Raw genomic sequence first — 19,897 nt, 5'->3', positions numbered from 1 at the left:
AAGGGCAGTAGTTCTCATTGGAGAAGGGTAAAAAATTTATAGAATCAACTGAGGCTAACACCACGGAGGAAATAATGACTGCACAAGAGAGCAAGGGACAGGGCTAGATAGTAACCTGGCAAGTATGGTCTATTTTGTTGTTCAAATTTTATGTGAACTGGTTGAGGTTTGATCTCGGCTCTTTATACGAGAGTGCAGGTTTTCTGTACCGATTACCATAAATTACCATAAACTTTGCTTTTAATTGAAAATATTCAAAATAACAGAGACCAATACACAAATAATACAATAGTCATTTTCTTTATTTCATACATGATGCAAAAACATACATTTCTTAAATTCCTCGCTTGGTGAATATATATGTTACAATGACATGGCAGCGTGCGCAAAACCTTAGCCGCTGCACACGAGAGTATAAATAAATTCAGATAAATTGTCATCTTTTGAACTGAAAGTAAATTCAGCAGTACCAAAATAATCATCAACAAATGGATTTGTGTGAGTGTTTTTTCCCCTCGGCCTCTTGCCCAGTAAGGGTGTCTGTTCCCGTATTCTTGACGCACGTGTGCGATTTTCTCGATATTTGTCGCACAGCTCAAACTTCTTGCCACACAGAATCTTAGTTAAATCGCTAGTGCACACTAACACATACATCTATTGCAAGGAGGGTTGCACCCGCAAATCAATGTCTTAATTCTGGCGTCTCTGAACGCCGTGTGAACTTTTAGAGGTACATAAAGAAGAATGCAAAAGCTTTCTAAGCGTGTGTTTATTTTTATTTACGCTTATTCTATTATTTATTTCATATCCATGAAGCACTGCGGGTTACGACACATAGATTCTCCGAGTGCAACCTGATTTGGAATAGGTGTATTCTTAGATTAGTGACTTGATACAAGCATACGCATCTTGCAGGTGATTATTGAAAAACACCCCAATTCGCGTTGTCTCAAAAAGGATCGCTTGCTTGCGACAAAATTGAATTTTACAGACGTATTTTTAAAAATCAGGTTGCAAATGCAGGCTCGTAACAAAGGGAAAGGTCCGCTAAAATGCAGGAAAATTGAGTACCACTGCGAGCTAAGACGAGCTGACCCGTCCGCGAAAAAAGTTTGTTAGCGACCCCCCCCCCCCCCCTTACTTGTAGCGATCCCTCCCCCTGACTTGTATCACATTACGAGCTGAGCGCATCGCCCACTGTAGACTCCTTAATTAAAAAGTTTACCAGTAATATTCCAGTTTTCCCACGACGTGGGCTCCGTGTGTTATCTAGAGTGTTTAAGATTGGTATTAGGATAAGCCCAACGCGAAAGGCTGGTAGATGGCGAGCCCGAGCCATAACCTGTAAACAAGAAAGAAAAAGAAAATAAATACATAAATAAACAAGCAACAAATAAATGAATGCGTGCGAATATTTAAAAATGTATTCTGGAATATTCACCACACAAGGCGGACAATTCAGGTCTTTAAGGAACTCTGAAAGCACTATAAAGGCTGGAAAAGCCAAAGGTACGGAAAAAAATAAATAAAAAAACTTCAACCGTCGATATTCGTTACTTTCCTCTTCTCAATTAAAAACGGCAAACTTACCGCTGGTCAATTCATGGAAATGCTGTCTTTCCCGATCCTAAAACAAGATAAGCAACACGTGTTAAAACTGTTTAAACAACTGCGAAAAGCTTAAAATTGGCGAATTGACTTTCGGCGTTACCTTGCCAGTGTTCAGCTCAGCAATGGCCGCGAGGATCTGGTTTCTAGCATCGCGTTGCGTGACACCAAGATCCTCGAGATCTCCATCATTCAAAGTCAAAAACGCTTCCATGTCAACCTAAAAAATCAACTGTTTTAATAAACACATCAAGTCAAGAAAGCTTTCATATCAGCCTGAAATATTTCAGATGTTTTAAAAGTACAGAATAATTATCAGTCAAGAGGGATTACAGGATTATCAGGATTCAACGTTCCTTCAACACCCACATCTATCCCTTCTGCGGAGAAACATACCTCTTGATCTTCGAACATGGAGCTGTACTTTTCCAAGGAAAGCTTCTTTAAGATGTCAGCTATCTCCTCTAGAAATAAAAGAATATACAAGTAAGGTATAAGTACAAGTGTCATAAGCGGAAGAAGAATACACTCTTTTTTTTATAAGAACCGTTTTTAGAAGAACGTCCAGCCTGAGATTTCACCAAATTTCAAGAACATGCTAAGACCATGCCAAGGCTCAGGTAGCAAAAAAATATTTATTTTTTAGTCCTGATGCGTTCTAAAATATGTCCACAGTAAGAACATTATTATTGCTATTGATCATTAGTGTAATTTTCTTCCTAATATTTTATTGGGTATTATATTCTAAAATTATACGCTACACTACGCTACACTACGCTACACCGCACCGCACCACACTACACTACACCACACCACACCACACTACACCACACCACACCACACTTCACTACACCACAGTACACCACACCACACCACACTACACCACACCACACTACACCACACCACACCACACCACACTACACTACACTACACACCACACTACACTACACCACACCACACTACACCACACCACACCACACCACACCACACCACACCACACTACACTACACACCACACTACACACCACACTACACCACACCACACCACACTACACCACACCACACCACACCACACCACACCACACTACACTACACTACACTACACCACACTACACTACACTACACCATACTACACCACACCACACTACACTACACCACACCACACCACACTACACTACACTACACCACACCACACCACACCACACCACACCACACCACACCACACCACACCACACCACACCACACCACACCACACCACACCACACCACACCACACCACACCACACCACACCACACCACACCACACCACACCACACCACACCACACCACACCACACCACACCACACCACACTACACTACACTACACTACACTACACTACACTACACTACACTACACCATACTACACCACACCACACCACACCACACCACACCACACTACACTACACTACACTACACTACACCACACTACACTACACCACACCACACTACACCACACCACACTACACTACACCACACCACACCACACTACACTACACCACAGTACACCACACCACACCACACCACACTACACCACACCACACCACACCACACTACACTACACTACACACCACACTACACTACACTACACTACACCACACCACACTACACCACACCACACTACACCACACCACACTACACCACACTACACTACACACCACACTACACTACACCACACCACACCACACCACACCACACTACACCACACCACACTACACTACACTACACTACACTACACTACACTACACTACACTACACTACACTACACTACCCCATACTACACCACACCACACTACACTACACCACACCACACCACACTACACTACACTACACCACACTACACTACACTACACCACACTACACTACACCACACTACACTACACCATACTACACCACACCACACTACACCACACCACACTACACTACACCACACTACACCACACTACACTACACCACACCACACTACACTACACTACACTACACTACACTACACTACACTACACTACACCATACTACACCACACCACACCACACCACACCACACCACACCACACCACACCACACCACACCACACCACACCACACCACACCACACCACACCACACCACACCACACCACACCACACCACACCACACTACACTACACTACACTACACTACACTACACTACACTACACCATACTACACCACACCACACCACACCACACCACACTACACTACACTATACTACACTACACTACACTACACTACACTACACCACACCACACTACACTACACCACACCACACCACACCACACCACACCACACTACACCACACCACACCACACTACACCACACCACACCACACCACACCACACCACACCACACCACACCACACTACACTACACACCACACTACACTACACTACACTACACCACACCACACTACACCACACCACACTACACTACACCACACTACACTACACTACACACCACACTACACTACACTACACCACACCACACCACACCACACTACACCACACCACACCACACTACACTACACCACACTACACTACACTACACCATACTACACCACACCACACTACACTACACCACACCACACTACACTACACTACACCACACTACACTACACTACACTACACCACACCACACTACACTACACTACACCACACTACACTACACCATACTACACCACACCACACTACACCACACCACACCACACTACACTACACTACACCACACTACACTACACTACACTACACCACACCACACTACACTACACTACACTACACTACACTACACTACACTACACTACACTACACTACACTACACTACACTACACTACACTACACTACACTACACTACACTACACCATACTACACCACACCACACCACACCACACCACACCACACCACACCACACCACACCACACTACACTACACTACACTACACTACACTACACCACACCACACCACACCACACTACACTACACTACACTACACCACACCACACCACACTACACTACACCACACCACACTACACTACACTACACACCACACTACACTACACTACACCACACCACACCACACAACACCACACCACACCACACTACACTACACTACACCACACTACACTACACTACACCATACTACACCACACCACACTACACTACACCACACCACACTACACTACACTACACCACACTACACTACACTACACCACACTACACTACACCATACTACACCACACCACACTACACCACACCACACCACACTACACTACACTACACCACACTACACTACACTACACTACACTACACCACACCACACCACACCACACCACACTACACCACAACACAACACACCACACCACACCACACCACACCACACCACACCACACAACACCACACCACACTACACTACACTACACTACACTACACTACACTACACTACACTACATCACACCACACCACACCACACTACACTATACTACACCACACCACACCACACCACACCACTTCACACCACACCACACGACACACTTCACTACACTACACCACACCACACCACCCCACCCCACACCACACCACACCACACCACACCACACCACACCACACCACACTACACTACACTACACTACACTACACTACACTACCCTACACTACACCGCTATGCCACGCTACGCCACGCCACGCCACGCCACGCCACGCCACGCTACACTACACTACATGTCCCAAAAATAAGAACGGCCCAGGCTCAGCTGAAAAGTAGACGTTCTTATAAAAAAAGAGTGTACCACTCCAACCCCCTTCATCAAGATAGGGGGGCTTAGGTAGAGGGTGTTTCATGATTGGAGTTATTTCAAATCAACACTTGCCCCTCTACCCTCCATAAATTGGGACGCACAACCTATAAAAAGATATCAAGACTAATCTAATTATAAAACTATCTAATTTTGTTATTCTCTTTCAAAAAAGAGGGAGGGCCGCTGCCTCGTCCCCTAGACGCTGTTCTACTCATGTTTGCTTAGTTGGGTGGTATTATGTACCATCGGCTTTGTGTTTGCTTCATAAAGGCCGATTTACACAATTTTTATTGCATCCGTCGCGGCGCTGCAACACCAAATTTCCAATGTAAACGTGATGCAACCTGGGCGAATTTTATCACAGAGTTAACGCACAGGTTTAAAACATGTGCGATTTCACGCAGCGACAACTCGCCGCAACAGATGCAACAACAAAAAAACAAAAACAAAAAAACACAAGTGGAAAACGGCATTCACAGATAAAAATTAGGTGGACATCGCATAGAGGTCCCAGTCATGCTTAATAGTCACGCCTAAATACAGAGACGTTACCCTCAATGAAGCGGTAACACTAAAAACTCCATGGTCCCATTGTTCAGTGAAACAAGACTTTCGCCCGTATAAACAAACTTACCATCCTCTGCGCTAGCCAGTGGCATCCTCCCTAACGATGCATACGAATCACAGATTTCGTGCCCATTTATATACCCATACGGCATAGACGAACGAATAGGGATCCCTGTGGGTAAAGGATGGAGCCGGCCTGGTGCTGAGGAGGAGGTCCTTACAGATACGAGCGTCGGGGAGGGACTGTGTGAGCTCTTGGATGGCTTCTGGTGTAGTGGAGTCACGGAGGTGAACAGTGGCGTGACATCCACTGGGGCTGGGTTGGAAGCTTTCAGAGTTCTATTGGAATACGAGGAGATATGGCGTAAATATTACTGTGTCTAATTGTAGATGATCAAACTTCTATGGTATCTTCTGTTTACAAAAAATGATAGCATGATACCATTATACGCAGGCAGGCAGTTTTACTCAAGAACCACGTTGTAAAATCATGGATATTCTAAACATAAGTATTCTATTTGATTATTCTCGTATGCATGCAAAAATAGTTCATCCTATTCGATATGAACAATAGAGGAGCACGAAACATCTATTGAACCCACACACAACTCTACACCAACAACACAATGTGTTCTTGAACCCACACACAACTCTACACCAACAACACAATATGTTCTTTAAACAAAGTGTGTCAATCATTACAAAGTGTGGCAAACCCTCATTCCACCCCTCCCTCCCTCCCTCCCTCCCTCCCTCCCTCCCTCCCTCCCTCCCTCCCTCCCTCCCTCCCTCCCTCCCTCCCTCCCTCCCTCCCTCCCTCCCTCCCTCCCTCCCTCCCTCCCTCCCTCCCTCCCTCCCTCCCTCCCTCCCTCCCTCCCTCCCTCCCTCCCTCCCTCCCTCCCTCCCTCCCTCCCCCTTCCTTTTTTTTAACCTATCCTTTTTGAATTGTTAGAAAAAAAGGACAGAAAGCTAACAGTACTAAGAGACTCTGCATTTTCTGCAGCCGCCCCTTGACTGTTTCGTTTGACTTTTCAACGCTGAAAAAAGAAAAAAAAACCTTGATCCTAGAGCAGACCAGAAGCTAGCAGTTGAGTAAGACAACTTAAAACTTCACCCTCCCCCCAGCACACACATCTATCTAGAGTTCATGTACCTTATACCACTTAATTTTCGCGACGTCAAAATTTCGCGATTTTGAGATGGTGAAATTTCGTACATCGCCCTCCCCTCCATCCTAAAAGGATTCTCACCTACTCCCCGACTTATAGAAAACAGATGAAACAAAGCTAGCAGTTGAGTGCAACGACTCAGGATCCCTCCAATGTTTCTCCCCTCCAAAAAAGGTTTCTCACCTACACCCTGAGTTACTGGAAACATACGAATGGAAGCTAGTAGTTGAATATGATGACTCAGGACCACTCCCTCCCCTCCAATGTTTCTCCCCCCAAAAAAGGTTTCGCACCTACACCCTGAGTTATTGGAAACAGACGAATGGAAGCTAGCAGTTGAGTATGATGACTCAGGACCCCTCCCTCCCCTCCAATGTTTCTCCCCCCCAAAAAAAGCTTTCTCACCTACTCCCTGAGTTATTGGAAATGGAAGCTAGCAGTTTAGTTCCCTGACTCAGGACCCTTCCTCCCCCCAAGGTTTATCCCCCCCCCTCAAAGGTTTCTCACCTACTCCCTGAGTTATTGGAAACAGAAGAATGGAAGCTAGCAGTTTAGTTCCCTGACTCAGGACCTCTTCCTCCTTACAAGGTTTATCCCCCCCCCCCCCCTCAAAGGTTTCTCACCTACTCCCTGAGTTATTGGAAACAGATGAATGGAAGCTAGCAGTCGAGTATGATGACTCAGGGCTCCCGCTGAAGTTGTGTCCCTCCGAGTATGCCTTCCTGTTGGCACGGCGCCGAGGGCGGTACACAGCATAGCCACTCACACTACTCTGTAATGGAACAGGGGATATTTCATATAAGAAAAAAAAAATTATCTATAGCAGCATGTAATTGGAAAAGGGTGGGAGATGGGTCTTCAAGACCAAGATGGACGAAGGGTTACTTTATAGGCATGCCCTTTCTATAATTTTGATTTATCGTTTAGAGGGATCTTTATTTAATGTCAGGTTACACAATTTAAGAATTTATCCAATAAAATTGAGATTTTCAAACAGTCACTATAAAAATCTCAGGAAAAAATGAACAAATTTTTTCAAAGAGAATTTGACAAAATATTGTGTTTTTGCTTGAAAAATGTAGATTTGAATAAGACTCTGACCCCCTCCCCCAGAATATCAGATTCCCTCCACTTTGTGGGGATGTATGAATTTTCTAGAACCAATATTAACCATGTCATTGGTTACAATGACAAAATTTACTTTGTTTAAGTGTCTATTCATTTCAGCTGAAAATGGTCAGGTTTATTTTTTCTATGTTAGTGACTGTTTGAAGAATTTTAAACAAATTGATCAATTAGCAACTCAAAATTTAGCAGTTAAAGGGAAATATTAGATGTGAATTAATTTACAATATTATCCAGACTGCCTTCAAAGTAGTTAGAGAGCTCAGAGGAGAGACTGCCATCTGGAATGGACTGACCATTGACGTACAAGCACGGCACCTGTGTTAACCAATCATGACAATCAAGAAAGGTCATGTGATCATGATTAGACATCATGATGCAAGTACGGCACGTGAAAAAATTCATGGAAACCAAGTGGTCATATGATCCTGATGCATGCATTTCAAACATTAGGAAATTCAAGTTGTGTGAGATCACAACCAAGTGTGTCCACGTTGTATATCATATTGCAGCCAATGATGTCTTCATCACATACACACAAGATACTAAAACTTTAATGGAGCTTAAATCTGTTTCCAAATATAATTTTCATTATTTTACATAATAGCCTTATTATTTTCTTGCTCACTTTTCACTTAACACCCAATGTTTACTCTTTGCATTTTTTATTTAGTTATTTATTATAAATGTCAAATCACAGTACAAACCTGAGGTGCATTGGATTCATCATCATCAGACTCATGTTCTCGTTGGACCCTTGTAAGCTCAAAGGCTGGGGCAGGCATAGAAGGAGGAACGACAGGAGATATGACATCGTCCGGAAGGCGTGTCATCGGGGAGCCAAGTGCCTATTGGTTGTGCATTTGGTGTGTGAGGCTTGGTACATAGTAGTACAATGCAATAGTACAAACAGATTTTATCCAGACTAAAATGGATAATAAAGAAAAAAAAATGAAATCCTTGATATTTTCTAAATGTTAAACTATCTTCTGATATTTGGAATTTTAAATTACATTTTCTGATCAGTGATCATCAGGGATTTTGCAGGTGCTTTGATGAAAATATTGTTCAATCAAAAATCTCTTAAAAATTTGATGGAAGCCATACTTAATGCAGTTTTTTAGTCAGTGCGTTTTTAATCTTTTTTAAAATGATTAAAATCGTTTAAAAAATAATGAAAGATAAAAGAAAAACTCACCAGCGTTTTAGGTCGTTTAACGTCACTGCCACCAGCCTTTAACGCAAAGTCTACAACTAGGGATCAGTAAAGCTTTATTAGTCTAGTGCAGGAGTATACACAGGGGGGTACACAGGGTGTGCGCACACACCCCCTTGGCGGCCAAAAAGTGGGTCTAGTGAGCAGACATGGTATGAGTAAACAGGTGCATTGCACAAGCAATTTATTATCCACTCCTTTTCATATTTATTTTTCTAGTTTCTCCACGCCCCTTTTATTGGAAGAGTTTTTATCCAACAGTGTGCTTATTTTATTAAAGTGAACAGCTCATCTAAAACCCCGGGGTATTTTCCTCTAACCTGGGTTTCCAAGGATGTTTTATCTTACCCGTAGCCAGAGATCGTGCCACACTTGTATCAGACCCATGACTGCTACTGAGAGAGTTTTTAGTCTCCCTGGTCTCTTTTGTAGTGCTCAGCTCTGCAACTACTGACGAAAAAATGTATCTTTCAAGGTCCATGTTTTTTTTTTGGGGGGGGGGGGAGGGATTCATAATGAAGGTGTAATGAAATTAGATTAGGGTAAACAAGACAAAGCCATAGAGGTGTTCATGTCCATGTTAGAAACCAAGTTAAGGGGGGGACTACACGCCACACCAGACACCAAGAATAATGTGGATGCACATGACATAGTCCAGGGGAGTGGGGTATGGGATCAATCACAACATGCAATGAAAAATAGGACTCATCTGCACTTACAGAAGTTGTATTGATATACAGTAGTTGAGTAGTTTGAGGGTGTTTTACTGTTATTGTGTTGGTATAGTTGATTCTGACTTTCTGTTAGAGGGTGCATTACTGTAATTGTGTTGATATTGTTGATTGTGAATTTCTGTTAGAGGGTGCGTTACTGTAATTGTGTTGGTCTTGTTGATTCTGACTTTCTGTTAAAGGGTGCATTACTGTAATTGTGTTGGTATCGTTAATTGTGACCTACTGTTAGAGGGTGTGTTACTGTAATTGTGTTGGTATAGTGATCCTAACTTACTGTTAGAGGGTGCGTTACTGTAATTGTGTTGGTATCGTTAATTGTGACCTACTGTTAGAGGGTGTGTTACTGTAATTGTGTTGGTAAAGTTCATTCTGACTCACTGTTAGAGGGTACGTAACTGTAATTGTGTAGGTATAGTTCATTCTGACTTACTGTTAGAGGGTACGTAACTGTAATTGTGTTGGTCTTGTTGATTCTGACTTACTGTTAGAGGGTACATAACTGTAATTGTGTTGGTCTTGTTGATTCTGACTTACTGTTAGAGGGTACATAACTGTAATTGTGTTGGTCTTGTTGATTCTGACTTACTGTTAGAGGGTGTGTTACTGTAGTTGTTCCCCATCTCCATGCGGCTGCTTCCTACACCGCTGCTGAAGTCCGAGTTGAGTGTCTGTAGACGGGTGCTTGATGGGGGCCTGAGGGTTCGCACCAAAGTCATGTTGCGCAGCCTACTTGACATTTTGGACCACCACACCTAACAACACAAGCGTACATGCATTGATAAAATACGGGTACAGTCGGATGGCTGCCCTTATAAAAAATTAAGTTGCTTAATGATATTTAGGATGGGATATGAGGAATTTTCGGGGAATAACCATTTTTTGTTCAGAAATTTTTGCTTAAGATATTTTTTGTTCAATTTTTACTTTGTTTTGTTGTTGTTTCTTTGTTTGACTTTTGACCCAAGGTTTTTGTTTGTTTGTTTTTCTCCATTTTTGCAACATGAACAGTAAATTCATAAACACCAAAAAATATTGGTGGGATATTAATTGTCCTATGGAACCAAAAGAGTGAATTCAGATGGATGAAACCCATCAAATTAATGTGTTATCTCACATGTGATTAGTCAGACAAACATTCAATAATATTTCAGCTGTAAATGATTTTTCTGGTGACGTTATGATTTAGGGTCCAATTTTTTGGTTGAGTTTTAAGGCACAAAATAGAGATATTTGAAAAATAGTTAGTTTGCTACATAGCTCACCTTCAATCCAGTCTTACCAGGATCCACCCTGTAAAACACAGCTTAGTTAAAGCAAAATACAATATAATATTACAGTTTTTATATTAATAAAATGATGTAAAAGTTTTTTGAGGTTACACACCCTTCGTATTTCACGAGATCTCTGACGCGGACCTCTCCACTGCCATTGTCCATCTTTGTCTTAGAAAATGAGTTGAGAGAACCATCTAGAAAAAAAGTGGCCTTTCCTTATCTAAAACCTGCACCTTAAGTTAGAGGGAACCTTGTCCAATATGACAATAGAACAACGAAAAAATGGCTTCTCCTTTTGAACTAAAATATTTTCGGAACAAGTAAATATAATAATTGCAATAATCAGACATAGTTTCAATTAACATTCAGTTTGAAACAAATTGTTGTGCAACAAAATGCTCAAACACTATCTGCAAACTATCTGTTTAGAGCATGGCGACACAGACCTGTTGGGCAAATAAGTAGAAATTGTTGTAATTTCTTTCGTTGTAGTGATCGTTGCATTTCCTTATGTAAAAAAAATCTTAATCCTTGTTATTTTACACTTACTGCTTTTGCTGCTAGTAGATGTTGTCATCTGCATGCTGACAGATGCGAGCTGCCTCAATATATCAGTGTCTCCTGCATTGGAAAAACAACTTCATATTATTAGTAATTGCTAAAATAAGGATTCCACAACACTAAAAAATAAACAAATAATGATGGTGCTTAAAAGCATAAATTGTACTCATCTCTTTTCAATTTCAACTCCAACATAAAAAGGCAAACTGGACGCAATCGGATGCAAATGACTTTATCTTTGAGGACTGGAAGTCGATTTCCAAAATGAAAACTGGATGACAACACTAAAAACTTGGAAACAGCATAGAACGCTATCATATGGGTTTGATTGACATCAGCCAAAATGCTCTTTTCAATTGAGGGGTTGTGAGAAATGAGATCAGTTATAAATATGGTATATTAAGTGGCAAGCAGATAAAAAAAGCTAGTATTAATTTTTTATCATAAAATGGCAATTCCCTATAAAGAGGAAAGGTAAAATCGAGAATTCCATAGGGGAGGTCTCTTCATTGTAGATGGAAGAGTATCACAATACAAACTCGACTACATCAATTATACATCATCACCTATGATAGATGCCATATCAAAGGCTGTAGACCCGTCCTTGGCTTGTATATTCACATTTGCACCACTTTCAATTAACAGCTTGACCAACAAACGATGACTGGAAAACATAATTACCAGTTAGCATATGATAGATAGATATGATAGACAACCACTACACCGGAATGGTGTATATCGTCTCTGGAATAAAGTCGTAAAGGCAAAGATCCCGCCACCCTAAACCCACTGCATTAATAAAGGGGGTAAAAGAAACTCTGGGGATGCTAGGGATGTGTTATAGTTGCTAGTTAAGCTGGCTGGAGCATATCGCCATAGACTATGGGTTTTATTATCGAAAATTAGTTGATAATTGATCTGAAGGCCCTTTTAAGTGTGGGTGTAAAATGAAATCTAATGTACAGAATAATGATGACATGTACTATAACGTGTCTGGCTAAGACTGGCTACGAGCTGTTTTACTAGAAAACAGTGTATTTATTGATCTAAAGGTTAGACTGCCTAAGGCTGTTAAATGATTGAGCTAAGACAGTTAATACTTTGGCATTGGCATTGACAGCATGTGGGCATACAAGACTAATGCTCTGTGCGTTTGTCTAGACTTTATTACATGATAAATGGCTGTAACTACTTTGACCTTGGTGAAGAAACAATCAACTTGGCATTGGAACAGTTATCTGACCTTCAGTTGTCTGACCTTGAGATGGAAAACAATTTCAAGTCTTTCATTGCAGGGTTTTTATCATAGCTTTTTTTGGTTCTGTCACAAATTAGGATCAATGTACTGCTGATAGCGTCACAAAGTAAACACCAATGTATACAAATTTAGAGATTAAAAAGGAATATTTATAAGGAATATTTTTTATAAGGAATATTTTTATATTGTATTTATTTTTAATTTTTACATGGGGTTCTATGTGTTAGTGACGAATTGCCATTTTTTGGCTCATGACTTGTACAAGATACAAAAAATAAAATGACACAGAAATTGCACAACCTGATTAGCTGATAGTACCCTGTATTCTAAGTCAAGAACCTATTCACCTTGATAATTTTGGGTTCTACGTGGGCATTCTGATACCAAAGATTTAATAATGATTTGAAGTACCAACCATCTGTTTCAAAGCTACTTCAATTTCAAACAAACAATAGTTGTCTAGCTTAACTTAGGCCTAATTCATACATCAGGCTCCTGACGCACTGAATCTAATTGTATATTCGTATATACACAAAAACATGAATTTGGTTTAACATTGATTCAGATGTCGCACTATATATGAATTGCACTCAAAAGGTTGCGAGTAGTAGAAATTGATTTGAGATGAGAGTTTCTGTTGCACAAAATAAAAAAGGTATTTGATTCAGCAGATCAGAAGCTGGACGTGGCGCTTTCGCCATGTAGCATGACTGGACATGACGGAAAAACCTGGAAAATTCGCAATTCGAGATAGAGAAAAAAGACATACAATTTCTTACAATGGCCATCAGTTCCTTGCATTCCGGACTGACTTACCCTGTTCAAAACACAAAAAATGAGTGGCCGAAATGCACATACATTGATTTTGGCTTTTTAAGACAGTTTTTTTTTCTTGATCATCCTTGCGCTATGTATAAGCTCAGGGGTGAAAAGCTCAAATTTCAATGATACTTTACAAAAAGTCGCATCAATTTAAAAAAAAGTCGCATTTGATATTTTGTTTGAAATTACTCACTAAGTAATTTGGGGAATTTTCCGCCTTATTTGATGTGAAATGAGCTTATTGGAAACGTCAAGTCATGTTTTTCCGTCATGTCGCATGGCTAATAAACCTGTGCTTGGCGCCTTGCCGAACCTAATTCTGCTGTACCATACTCTATTGATTCAGACGTCAAACTGTTCATGTGCCAAACAATAATCCAAACAATCAAACAATAATATTTGAAGAAGTCTGACGTTTGGGCCTTATCTATTCTTTTATTTATTCACATTTATTTATTTACAATTGAACTATAAAAATGATGACTGAACAAAAGTCACACAACATTTAAATATAACATTAAAGTCTTAACTTAAGCCTGGAGTTAAGTTTTACTGCACAGGCACAGATAAAATACAATGACTCATGGCACAAAGACCAGGTCTAATCTTAAAAAAAGTGCGAACATATGGCACAGCAAGATATTATATGAATGATGTGGATTTGCAAAATCCATGAATCCAAGAATCCTTTTGTGAAGTTCCATTGTCTCAATCTACATACCGGAAGGCGACCGGAAGCTTGCGGAAGGCTAGTGTCACACACAAAAGCTATTGGTTTGAATTTCACAGACAAGTGTGTTTAGGCGAGCTGTCAATTAGACACACGCAGTCGATAAATTAACTTGTTCTACCACTTATCTAACATAAGCACCTTAAGTGGGGTATTTCAAGCAAAGATAACAAGGATTTTATATGGCATACTAAGGTAATTGGTTCCTAATGCACGCTGTATTGACACCATGTGATACCCTTTTAAATACATATTTTCAAATGAAAATAGACATTCGCTGTATGCTCCAAATAAAAACATACCATGCCACACCATACATTACAAGAAAGGATAACATTTAACTAAAATTTTGGGTGCACTGTTCTATACTGGACATATCTGATCACTTCCCTACCCTCTCCCAAAAAAATATTTTGCTGCTGTGTTGTCTGACACTAAGGGAGGGACCTGTAGTGAAGTGATGGGAGGGGTGGGTGATTTCTTGTATGCTCCAATTTTTTTTATAGGAGGACTCAGGTTTGCACTCTATTCTTTCCTTGAACAATTTTTGTTTGCTTTTCACCCCCCTCCCACCCCCCTCTATCACTTTTCTACTGGTCCCTCCCTAATATTATGCTTTTAAAAGTACAAAGAATATTCTTCTACTTCATTATATATATATATATATATTTCTACAGCAAGGTATGTTATAGAAATAGCATCTCTAGAAAAATTTTTTTATAAAAACAGTAATTTTCCATTCCTTTTCTGAACAGTGATGACAATCATAATAATGATGATGTCGAGTGCCATTACCCATAATAAGTTGCTTGCATAAGTGCCGTCCATCCACTTATCTTGTCTTGTGCATCAATGTTGGCACCACGATCCAGTAACAGTTGAGCAACATTGTGATGGCCCCCCATGCATGCGAATATAAGGGGTGTGGCCCCATCATCATCTTGGATAAGAGACACATAGAATATGGACCTTGTGAGAAAGAATGAATAGCAAACCACTAATGGAGGGGGAAGGGGGGGGCTAAGAGTGGAGGGAGACAAAGCGATAATAAGGAAAAAGCACAATACATTACAAACCGCTAGCATTGATGTCATTTTGATTCACTTCTAACAAGTTTTTGATATTCTGCATGTCACCTATAAAAATAAAATAAATTAGAAACCCCATCTGAATTTGTGCCATCTAAAACTTTCATTAAAAAAACAGTGCATTGACCCAAGATTTGAAAAAGCAGTATCATCATTTTGAGCATAAAGTTGATACCTTCCCACCTAACAAAAAAAATCACTCTCAATCAGAAGACTTATTCTAAGAATTAATTTGCATTTCATAATGCATGTTTTCAATTAGCATATTACAGAGGGTTTGTTGATATGCTTTAACAAGCTTAGAGGCATTCAAAGTGATTACTTTGCTGTTTTTGTGTGCCCCTGATTGGCCAAGTGCAAATGAGCTGTCATAACCTCTGATCAAAGAATGTCTTGACATCCCAAAGTCAAAAAAATAGTGGGAAAATTCTCACAGTCATCAATCAGAAACTCATGAAGATCCCAAACAAATATTGACAATATTTCATTTTCTTTACAGGAAAATAGTTTTGTTGGAGCTTAAACTTCAAAAGTCATTTACTGAACTACACCAAGTGTCGTAACACCTATGGGGGCCACAGGCCCCAGGCCCCCCCTGTTTTTATTTTTCCTAATTAAATTATAAGAAAATTACAAGTTGGCTTTGCCCACACCCCAGTTTTCTTAATTCCTGATTGGCTCCATCACCCCAACACTTTCAATTTCAAGTGACCTGTCACTTAGAGATTATTCTCATAAAGTCTATATCATCATAACTCTATACTTCTTTCAGCAGCTCTGTTATATAAAGTGTATTTTATGCATACCATTTTTTGCAGCTTCAATGATGCTTGGTCGAAATGGCTTCTGATTTTGACCTGAAAGTAATGACAGTGACATATTATTGTGGTAAATGATTAGTTTTACTGTCAGCACTGAGATTTTGATTTTGTGAATCAAGAAAACCATGATCTAAATTTTTTCGGGGAGGGAGGGGGGGGGGGTGCAAGCCCAAGCCACTCTTTATATTTTCATAATATAGCGAGTGGGGGGGCATTTTTCCCTTCCATGTGTCCTTTGTAAAATTGTGACTCAATTGGGATAAGCAGCAACTGAAAGATACTTTGATTGAAAGATTTTAACACATGTTAAAGAAATGAGAGACTGAATACTTTAAAATAAAAACAGACATAATATTATGACTATGAAAAAAACAATTTTACATCATCATTTCATTTATGCCTATCATGTCATATTATTGTGCTTTGTGCATGCTATGTTTTTACGTGCAGTTTTACAAGATCGTGTAGAGTTTAAGTTTCCTATCATCGTTTATTCTGTACATTTGTAAGTCAACAACAAATCTACCACTGATGAGGACTATAAAATATATATAAAAAAAATCAAATATTACCCGATTCTAGGAAATCGAAGATGACACATAAATTACACTGTCCATGCCGAGATACATAGAGAGTACTTGTAACGAAGTCATAGAAGCCATCACAGGCGACAATGTTTATTTTCGGACAAGAGCTTGTTCCTAATGTTGCAAAACAACTTAAGAATTGTGGAACTAGATTGTCAAAACAAAAGATAATCGTGCCGAATCACTGGAGCGGGTTATTGCCCCGGCAAGGGTTATTATACACAAAAGTGCTAGCATTGTTAGGGAAGAAAAGAGAATTTAGTGGTGTAATTACACCCGGCATTGGCGGTGTTTTTACAGATATGACGCATGCAAACGCATTTGTCGATCTGAATATCGCAGATATATACCGGTTTAAAGAGAGTAATAAAGAGAGACCAAATTTGGTGTTAATTTGCGAGTAGAACGGCACTCAATGATTATTAAAATTACCTAAATACAAATATTTAAAATTAAAGGATAAAGAGCAATTTTATTGATTCTAACCTCGAGACTGCGGCTTTATCGTAGTTCTCGTTTCTAGATAGGCCTCCACATCGGTTCGATGTCGCAACGAAGCAACTTCAAGAGCAGTTTGGTCTAAAATATTGAAAGCATTTACGTCGGCCCCGTTCTCACATAGAAGTTGAACGAGGCCAATATGCCCATTCAAAGCCGCCACCATTAGCGGGCTCCAACCAGTCACTCCGTCCTTGTAGCTAACTCCAACTCCTTTCTCTAATAATAACTCCACAACAGCTTCTTGGCCGTGCTGGGCAGCGCTCATTAAAGAACTCAGACAAGTCTCTACAAGGTAAGATTTTTGTGCCACCGCGTTAGCATCCATCAATAGTTTTACGACTTGAGTGTGCCCGGAACGAGACGCACAATCCAAAGCAGTCGCTCCGAAATCATTAGGTGCGAAAATGTCTGCTTTGTGCTGTATTAATATCCCTACGACGAGGATATGGCCATAGAGAGCTGCTAGCATTAGCGGCGTCCATCCATAGCCGTTTCTAGCGTCCAGACACGCGCCTTTGCTAAGGAGTAGTCGGACAACTGTTTCGTGGCCATTCGCTGAGGCAGTGTGAAGAGCGTTCACCCCTTCTTCGTCTGTCGAGTCTACATGCACGCCTTGGTCGATAAAACTTGCCACCAACGACACATTTCCATGCTCTGCTGCAAGTAGGAGCTTTCTTACGTTTTCCATTTAGGAATACTTTGTCGAATTTTCGAATAAATTCTTTGTTCTACTTTCGGGCATCACAGAAAGATGTTGGCGAACATTCCACAAAACTTCATCTCTGATCGTGCGGCCTTTCAAAATCATCGCGAAATTTCATCAAGGATGAAACCTTCATCCGTTGAAGAAGAACATAATGCAAAATTAATTGGTAAATTGGTAGTAATATTTGCTACATCATTTGATTAATTCTTCACGGTCATTTTCATCAATTATCCTAACATAGTTTGACGATCGTTATAGAACACCTTCCGGATATGACGTCACATAACAAGTCTGCACCTGTCACAAGTCAATCATTTGTATTAGTCGCTTCCTGTTTAGTTTTAGCTCTAGTTTTCCAGCTAAACATTTTCCTCTTATTTTCTCCGAGATTCCAAAATGTTACTGGTCATATTTGTGTGTGTGTGAGTGCAATTTTCTTATTTATTTAATTTGTCAGTCTGAATGAAATAAATATTTTGAAGGTTTTTTTTACTCAAGACAATTGAAAATTTCAGAACCCCCCCTTTTATTGTAAACATTTTTTGGTGCCCCCCTTTCAGAACAAAATTTTCTAAGAACCCCCCCCTCTACGACCTCAATAGACAAAAAAAAGTCTTAAAATCTGGAAAATTAATACTGCGAAGTTGCCCTCCTTGTCCAAGTTGGTTATCCAGGCAATTATCATTATTTCAGAATCTGACATCTCTTCTTCGAAACTTTAGGTTTCGGCCTTCATAATTTTTTTTTGCATGTAAAATTGTGTAAAATGGTGCAGATAAGATAGTTTATTTCAAAAGATTGCAAGGCATCTAAAAACGCTAGGGTTTGGTTGCAGGGATATTTTCCCTGTTGCTGCAGAAGCTTTATTTTCCAGCCCCCCCCCCCCCCCCAAAGTAACATGTTCCGCCCCTAACTACGCCTGTGAAGGAGTAAGTCTTTGGCACAGGGAGGGAAGGGTGGGGGTGCTAAGTCACCTCACAAGGGTCTAAGTTCTGAGTTTTCGTCCAGGGTAAATATCATATATTGGTCCCTCCTCCATTTGAGGTGGTGCCTTCCTCTTCAAGAAACCCTGGATCTGTGTAACTTATGCTTGTTGACACAGTATCCAGTTAAAATTTAACAGGTTCAAAATCATGCCCCTTTCCTCCCCAAGCTTAGCATTCAGTTCTGTACTGAACGCAACGCCAAAAAAAACAGACTCGCAACAAGAATAAGTGAACTGATAGAAACAAACAGGAAGAAAGATCTGCTAGCAGGGTAGTTCTGTACAAACCACTTTCTTGGAAATGTGGTAGT

General features: G+C 40.4%; 1 protein-coding gene across 3 annotated transcripts; it reads right to left on the bottom strand.

Moving 5' to 3' along the window:
* Positions 1–284: 284 nt before the first annotated feature.
* On the bottom strand, positions 285–18,870 carry LOC116618821 (ankyrin repeat and SAM domain-containing protein 6-like). Of its 3 annotated transcripts, none has more exons than XM_048720747.1 (19): positions 17,881–18,870; positions 16,793–16,843; positions 15,975–16,034; positions 15,694–15,838; positions 12,655–12,752; positions 12,077–12,148; positions 11,637–11,721; positions 11,516–11,543; positions 10,840–11,005; positions 9,868–9,966; positions 9,502–9,557; positions 9,011–9,151; positions 8,529–8,621; positions 7,802–7,950; positions 6,077–6,348; positions 2,005–2,072; positions 1,712–1,828; positions 1,591–1,627; positions 285–1,342 (listed from the first exon to the last, which is right to left on the bottom strand). In XM_048720747.1, the coding sequence occupies exons 1-19, from the start codon at positions 18,581–18,583 to the stop codon at positions 1,266–1,268; spliced, it is 2,517 nt and encodes an 838-aa protein (XP_048576704.1). In that variant the 5' UTR covers positions 18,584–18,870; the 3' UTR covers positions 285–1,265. The 3 variants fall into 3 exon arrangements, with proteins under 3 accessions (XP_048576704.1, XP_048576703.1, XP_048576705.1); XM_048720746.1 differs by having other exon boundaries at positions 9,868–9,969; positions 17,881–18,869; XM_048720748.1 differs by lacking the exon at positions 8,529–8,621 and having other exon boundaries at positions 9,868–9,969; positions 17,881–18,868.
* Positions 18,871–19,897: the final 1,027 nt, after the last annotated feature.

Source organism: Nematostella vectensis, chromosome 13, assembly GCF_932526225.1.
Source record: "Nematostella vectensis chromosome 13, jaNemVect1.1, whole genome shotgun sequence".
NCBI lineage: Eukaryota > Metazoa > Cnidaria > Anthozoa > Actiniaria > Edwardsiidae > Nematostella > Nematostella vectensis.
The sequence above is the reverse complement of the archived record's forward strand: the minus strand, read 5'-3'. Positions and strand labels throughout refer to the sequence as shown.

Excerpts from the sequence above, each read along its gene's own strand:
- LOC116618821 (XM_048720746.1), bottom strand. The coding sequence starts at position 18,583 with ATGGAAAACGTAAGAAAGCTCCTACTTGCAGCAGAGCATGGAAATGTG. Across the intron at positions 11,006-11,515 it reads CTGGTAAGACTGGATTGAAG|GTGTGGTGGTCCAAAATGTC; the intron begins GTGAGCTATGTA and ends TTGTGTTGTTAG. Across the intron at positions 8,622-9,010 it reads ATGAATCCAATGCACCTCAG|GTGCCGTGCTTGTACGTCAA; the intron begins GTTTGTACTGTG and ends TGGTTAACACAG.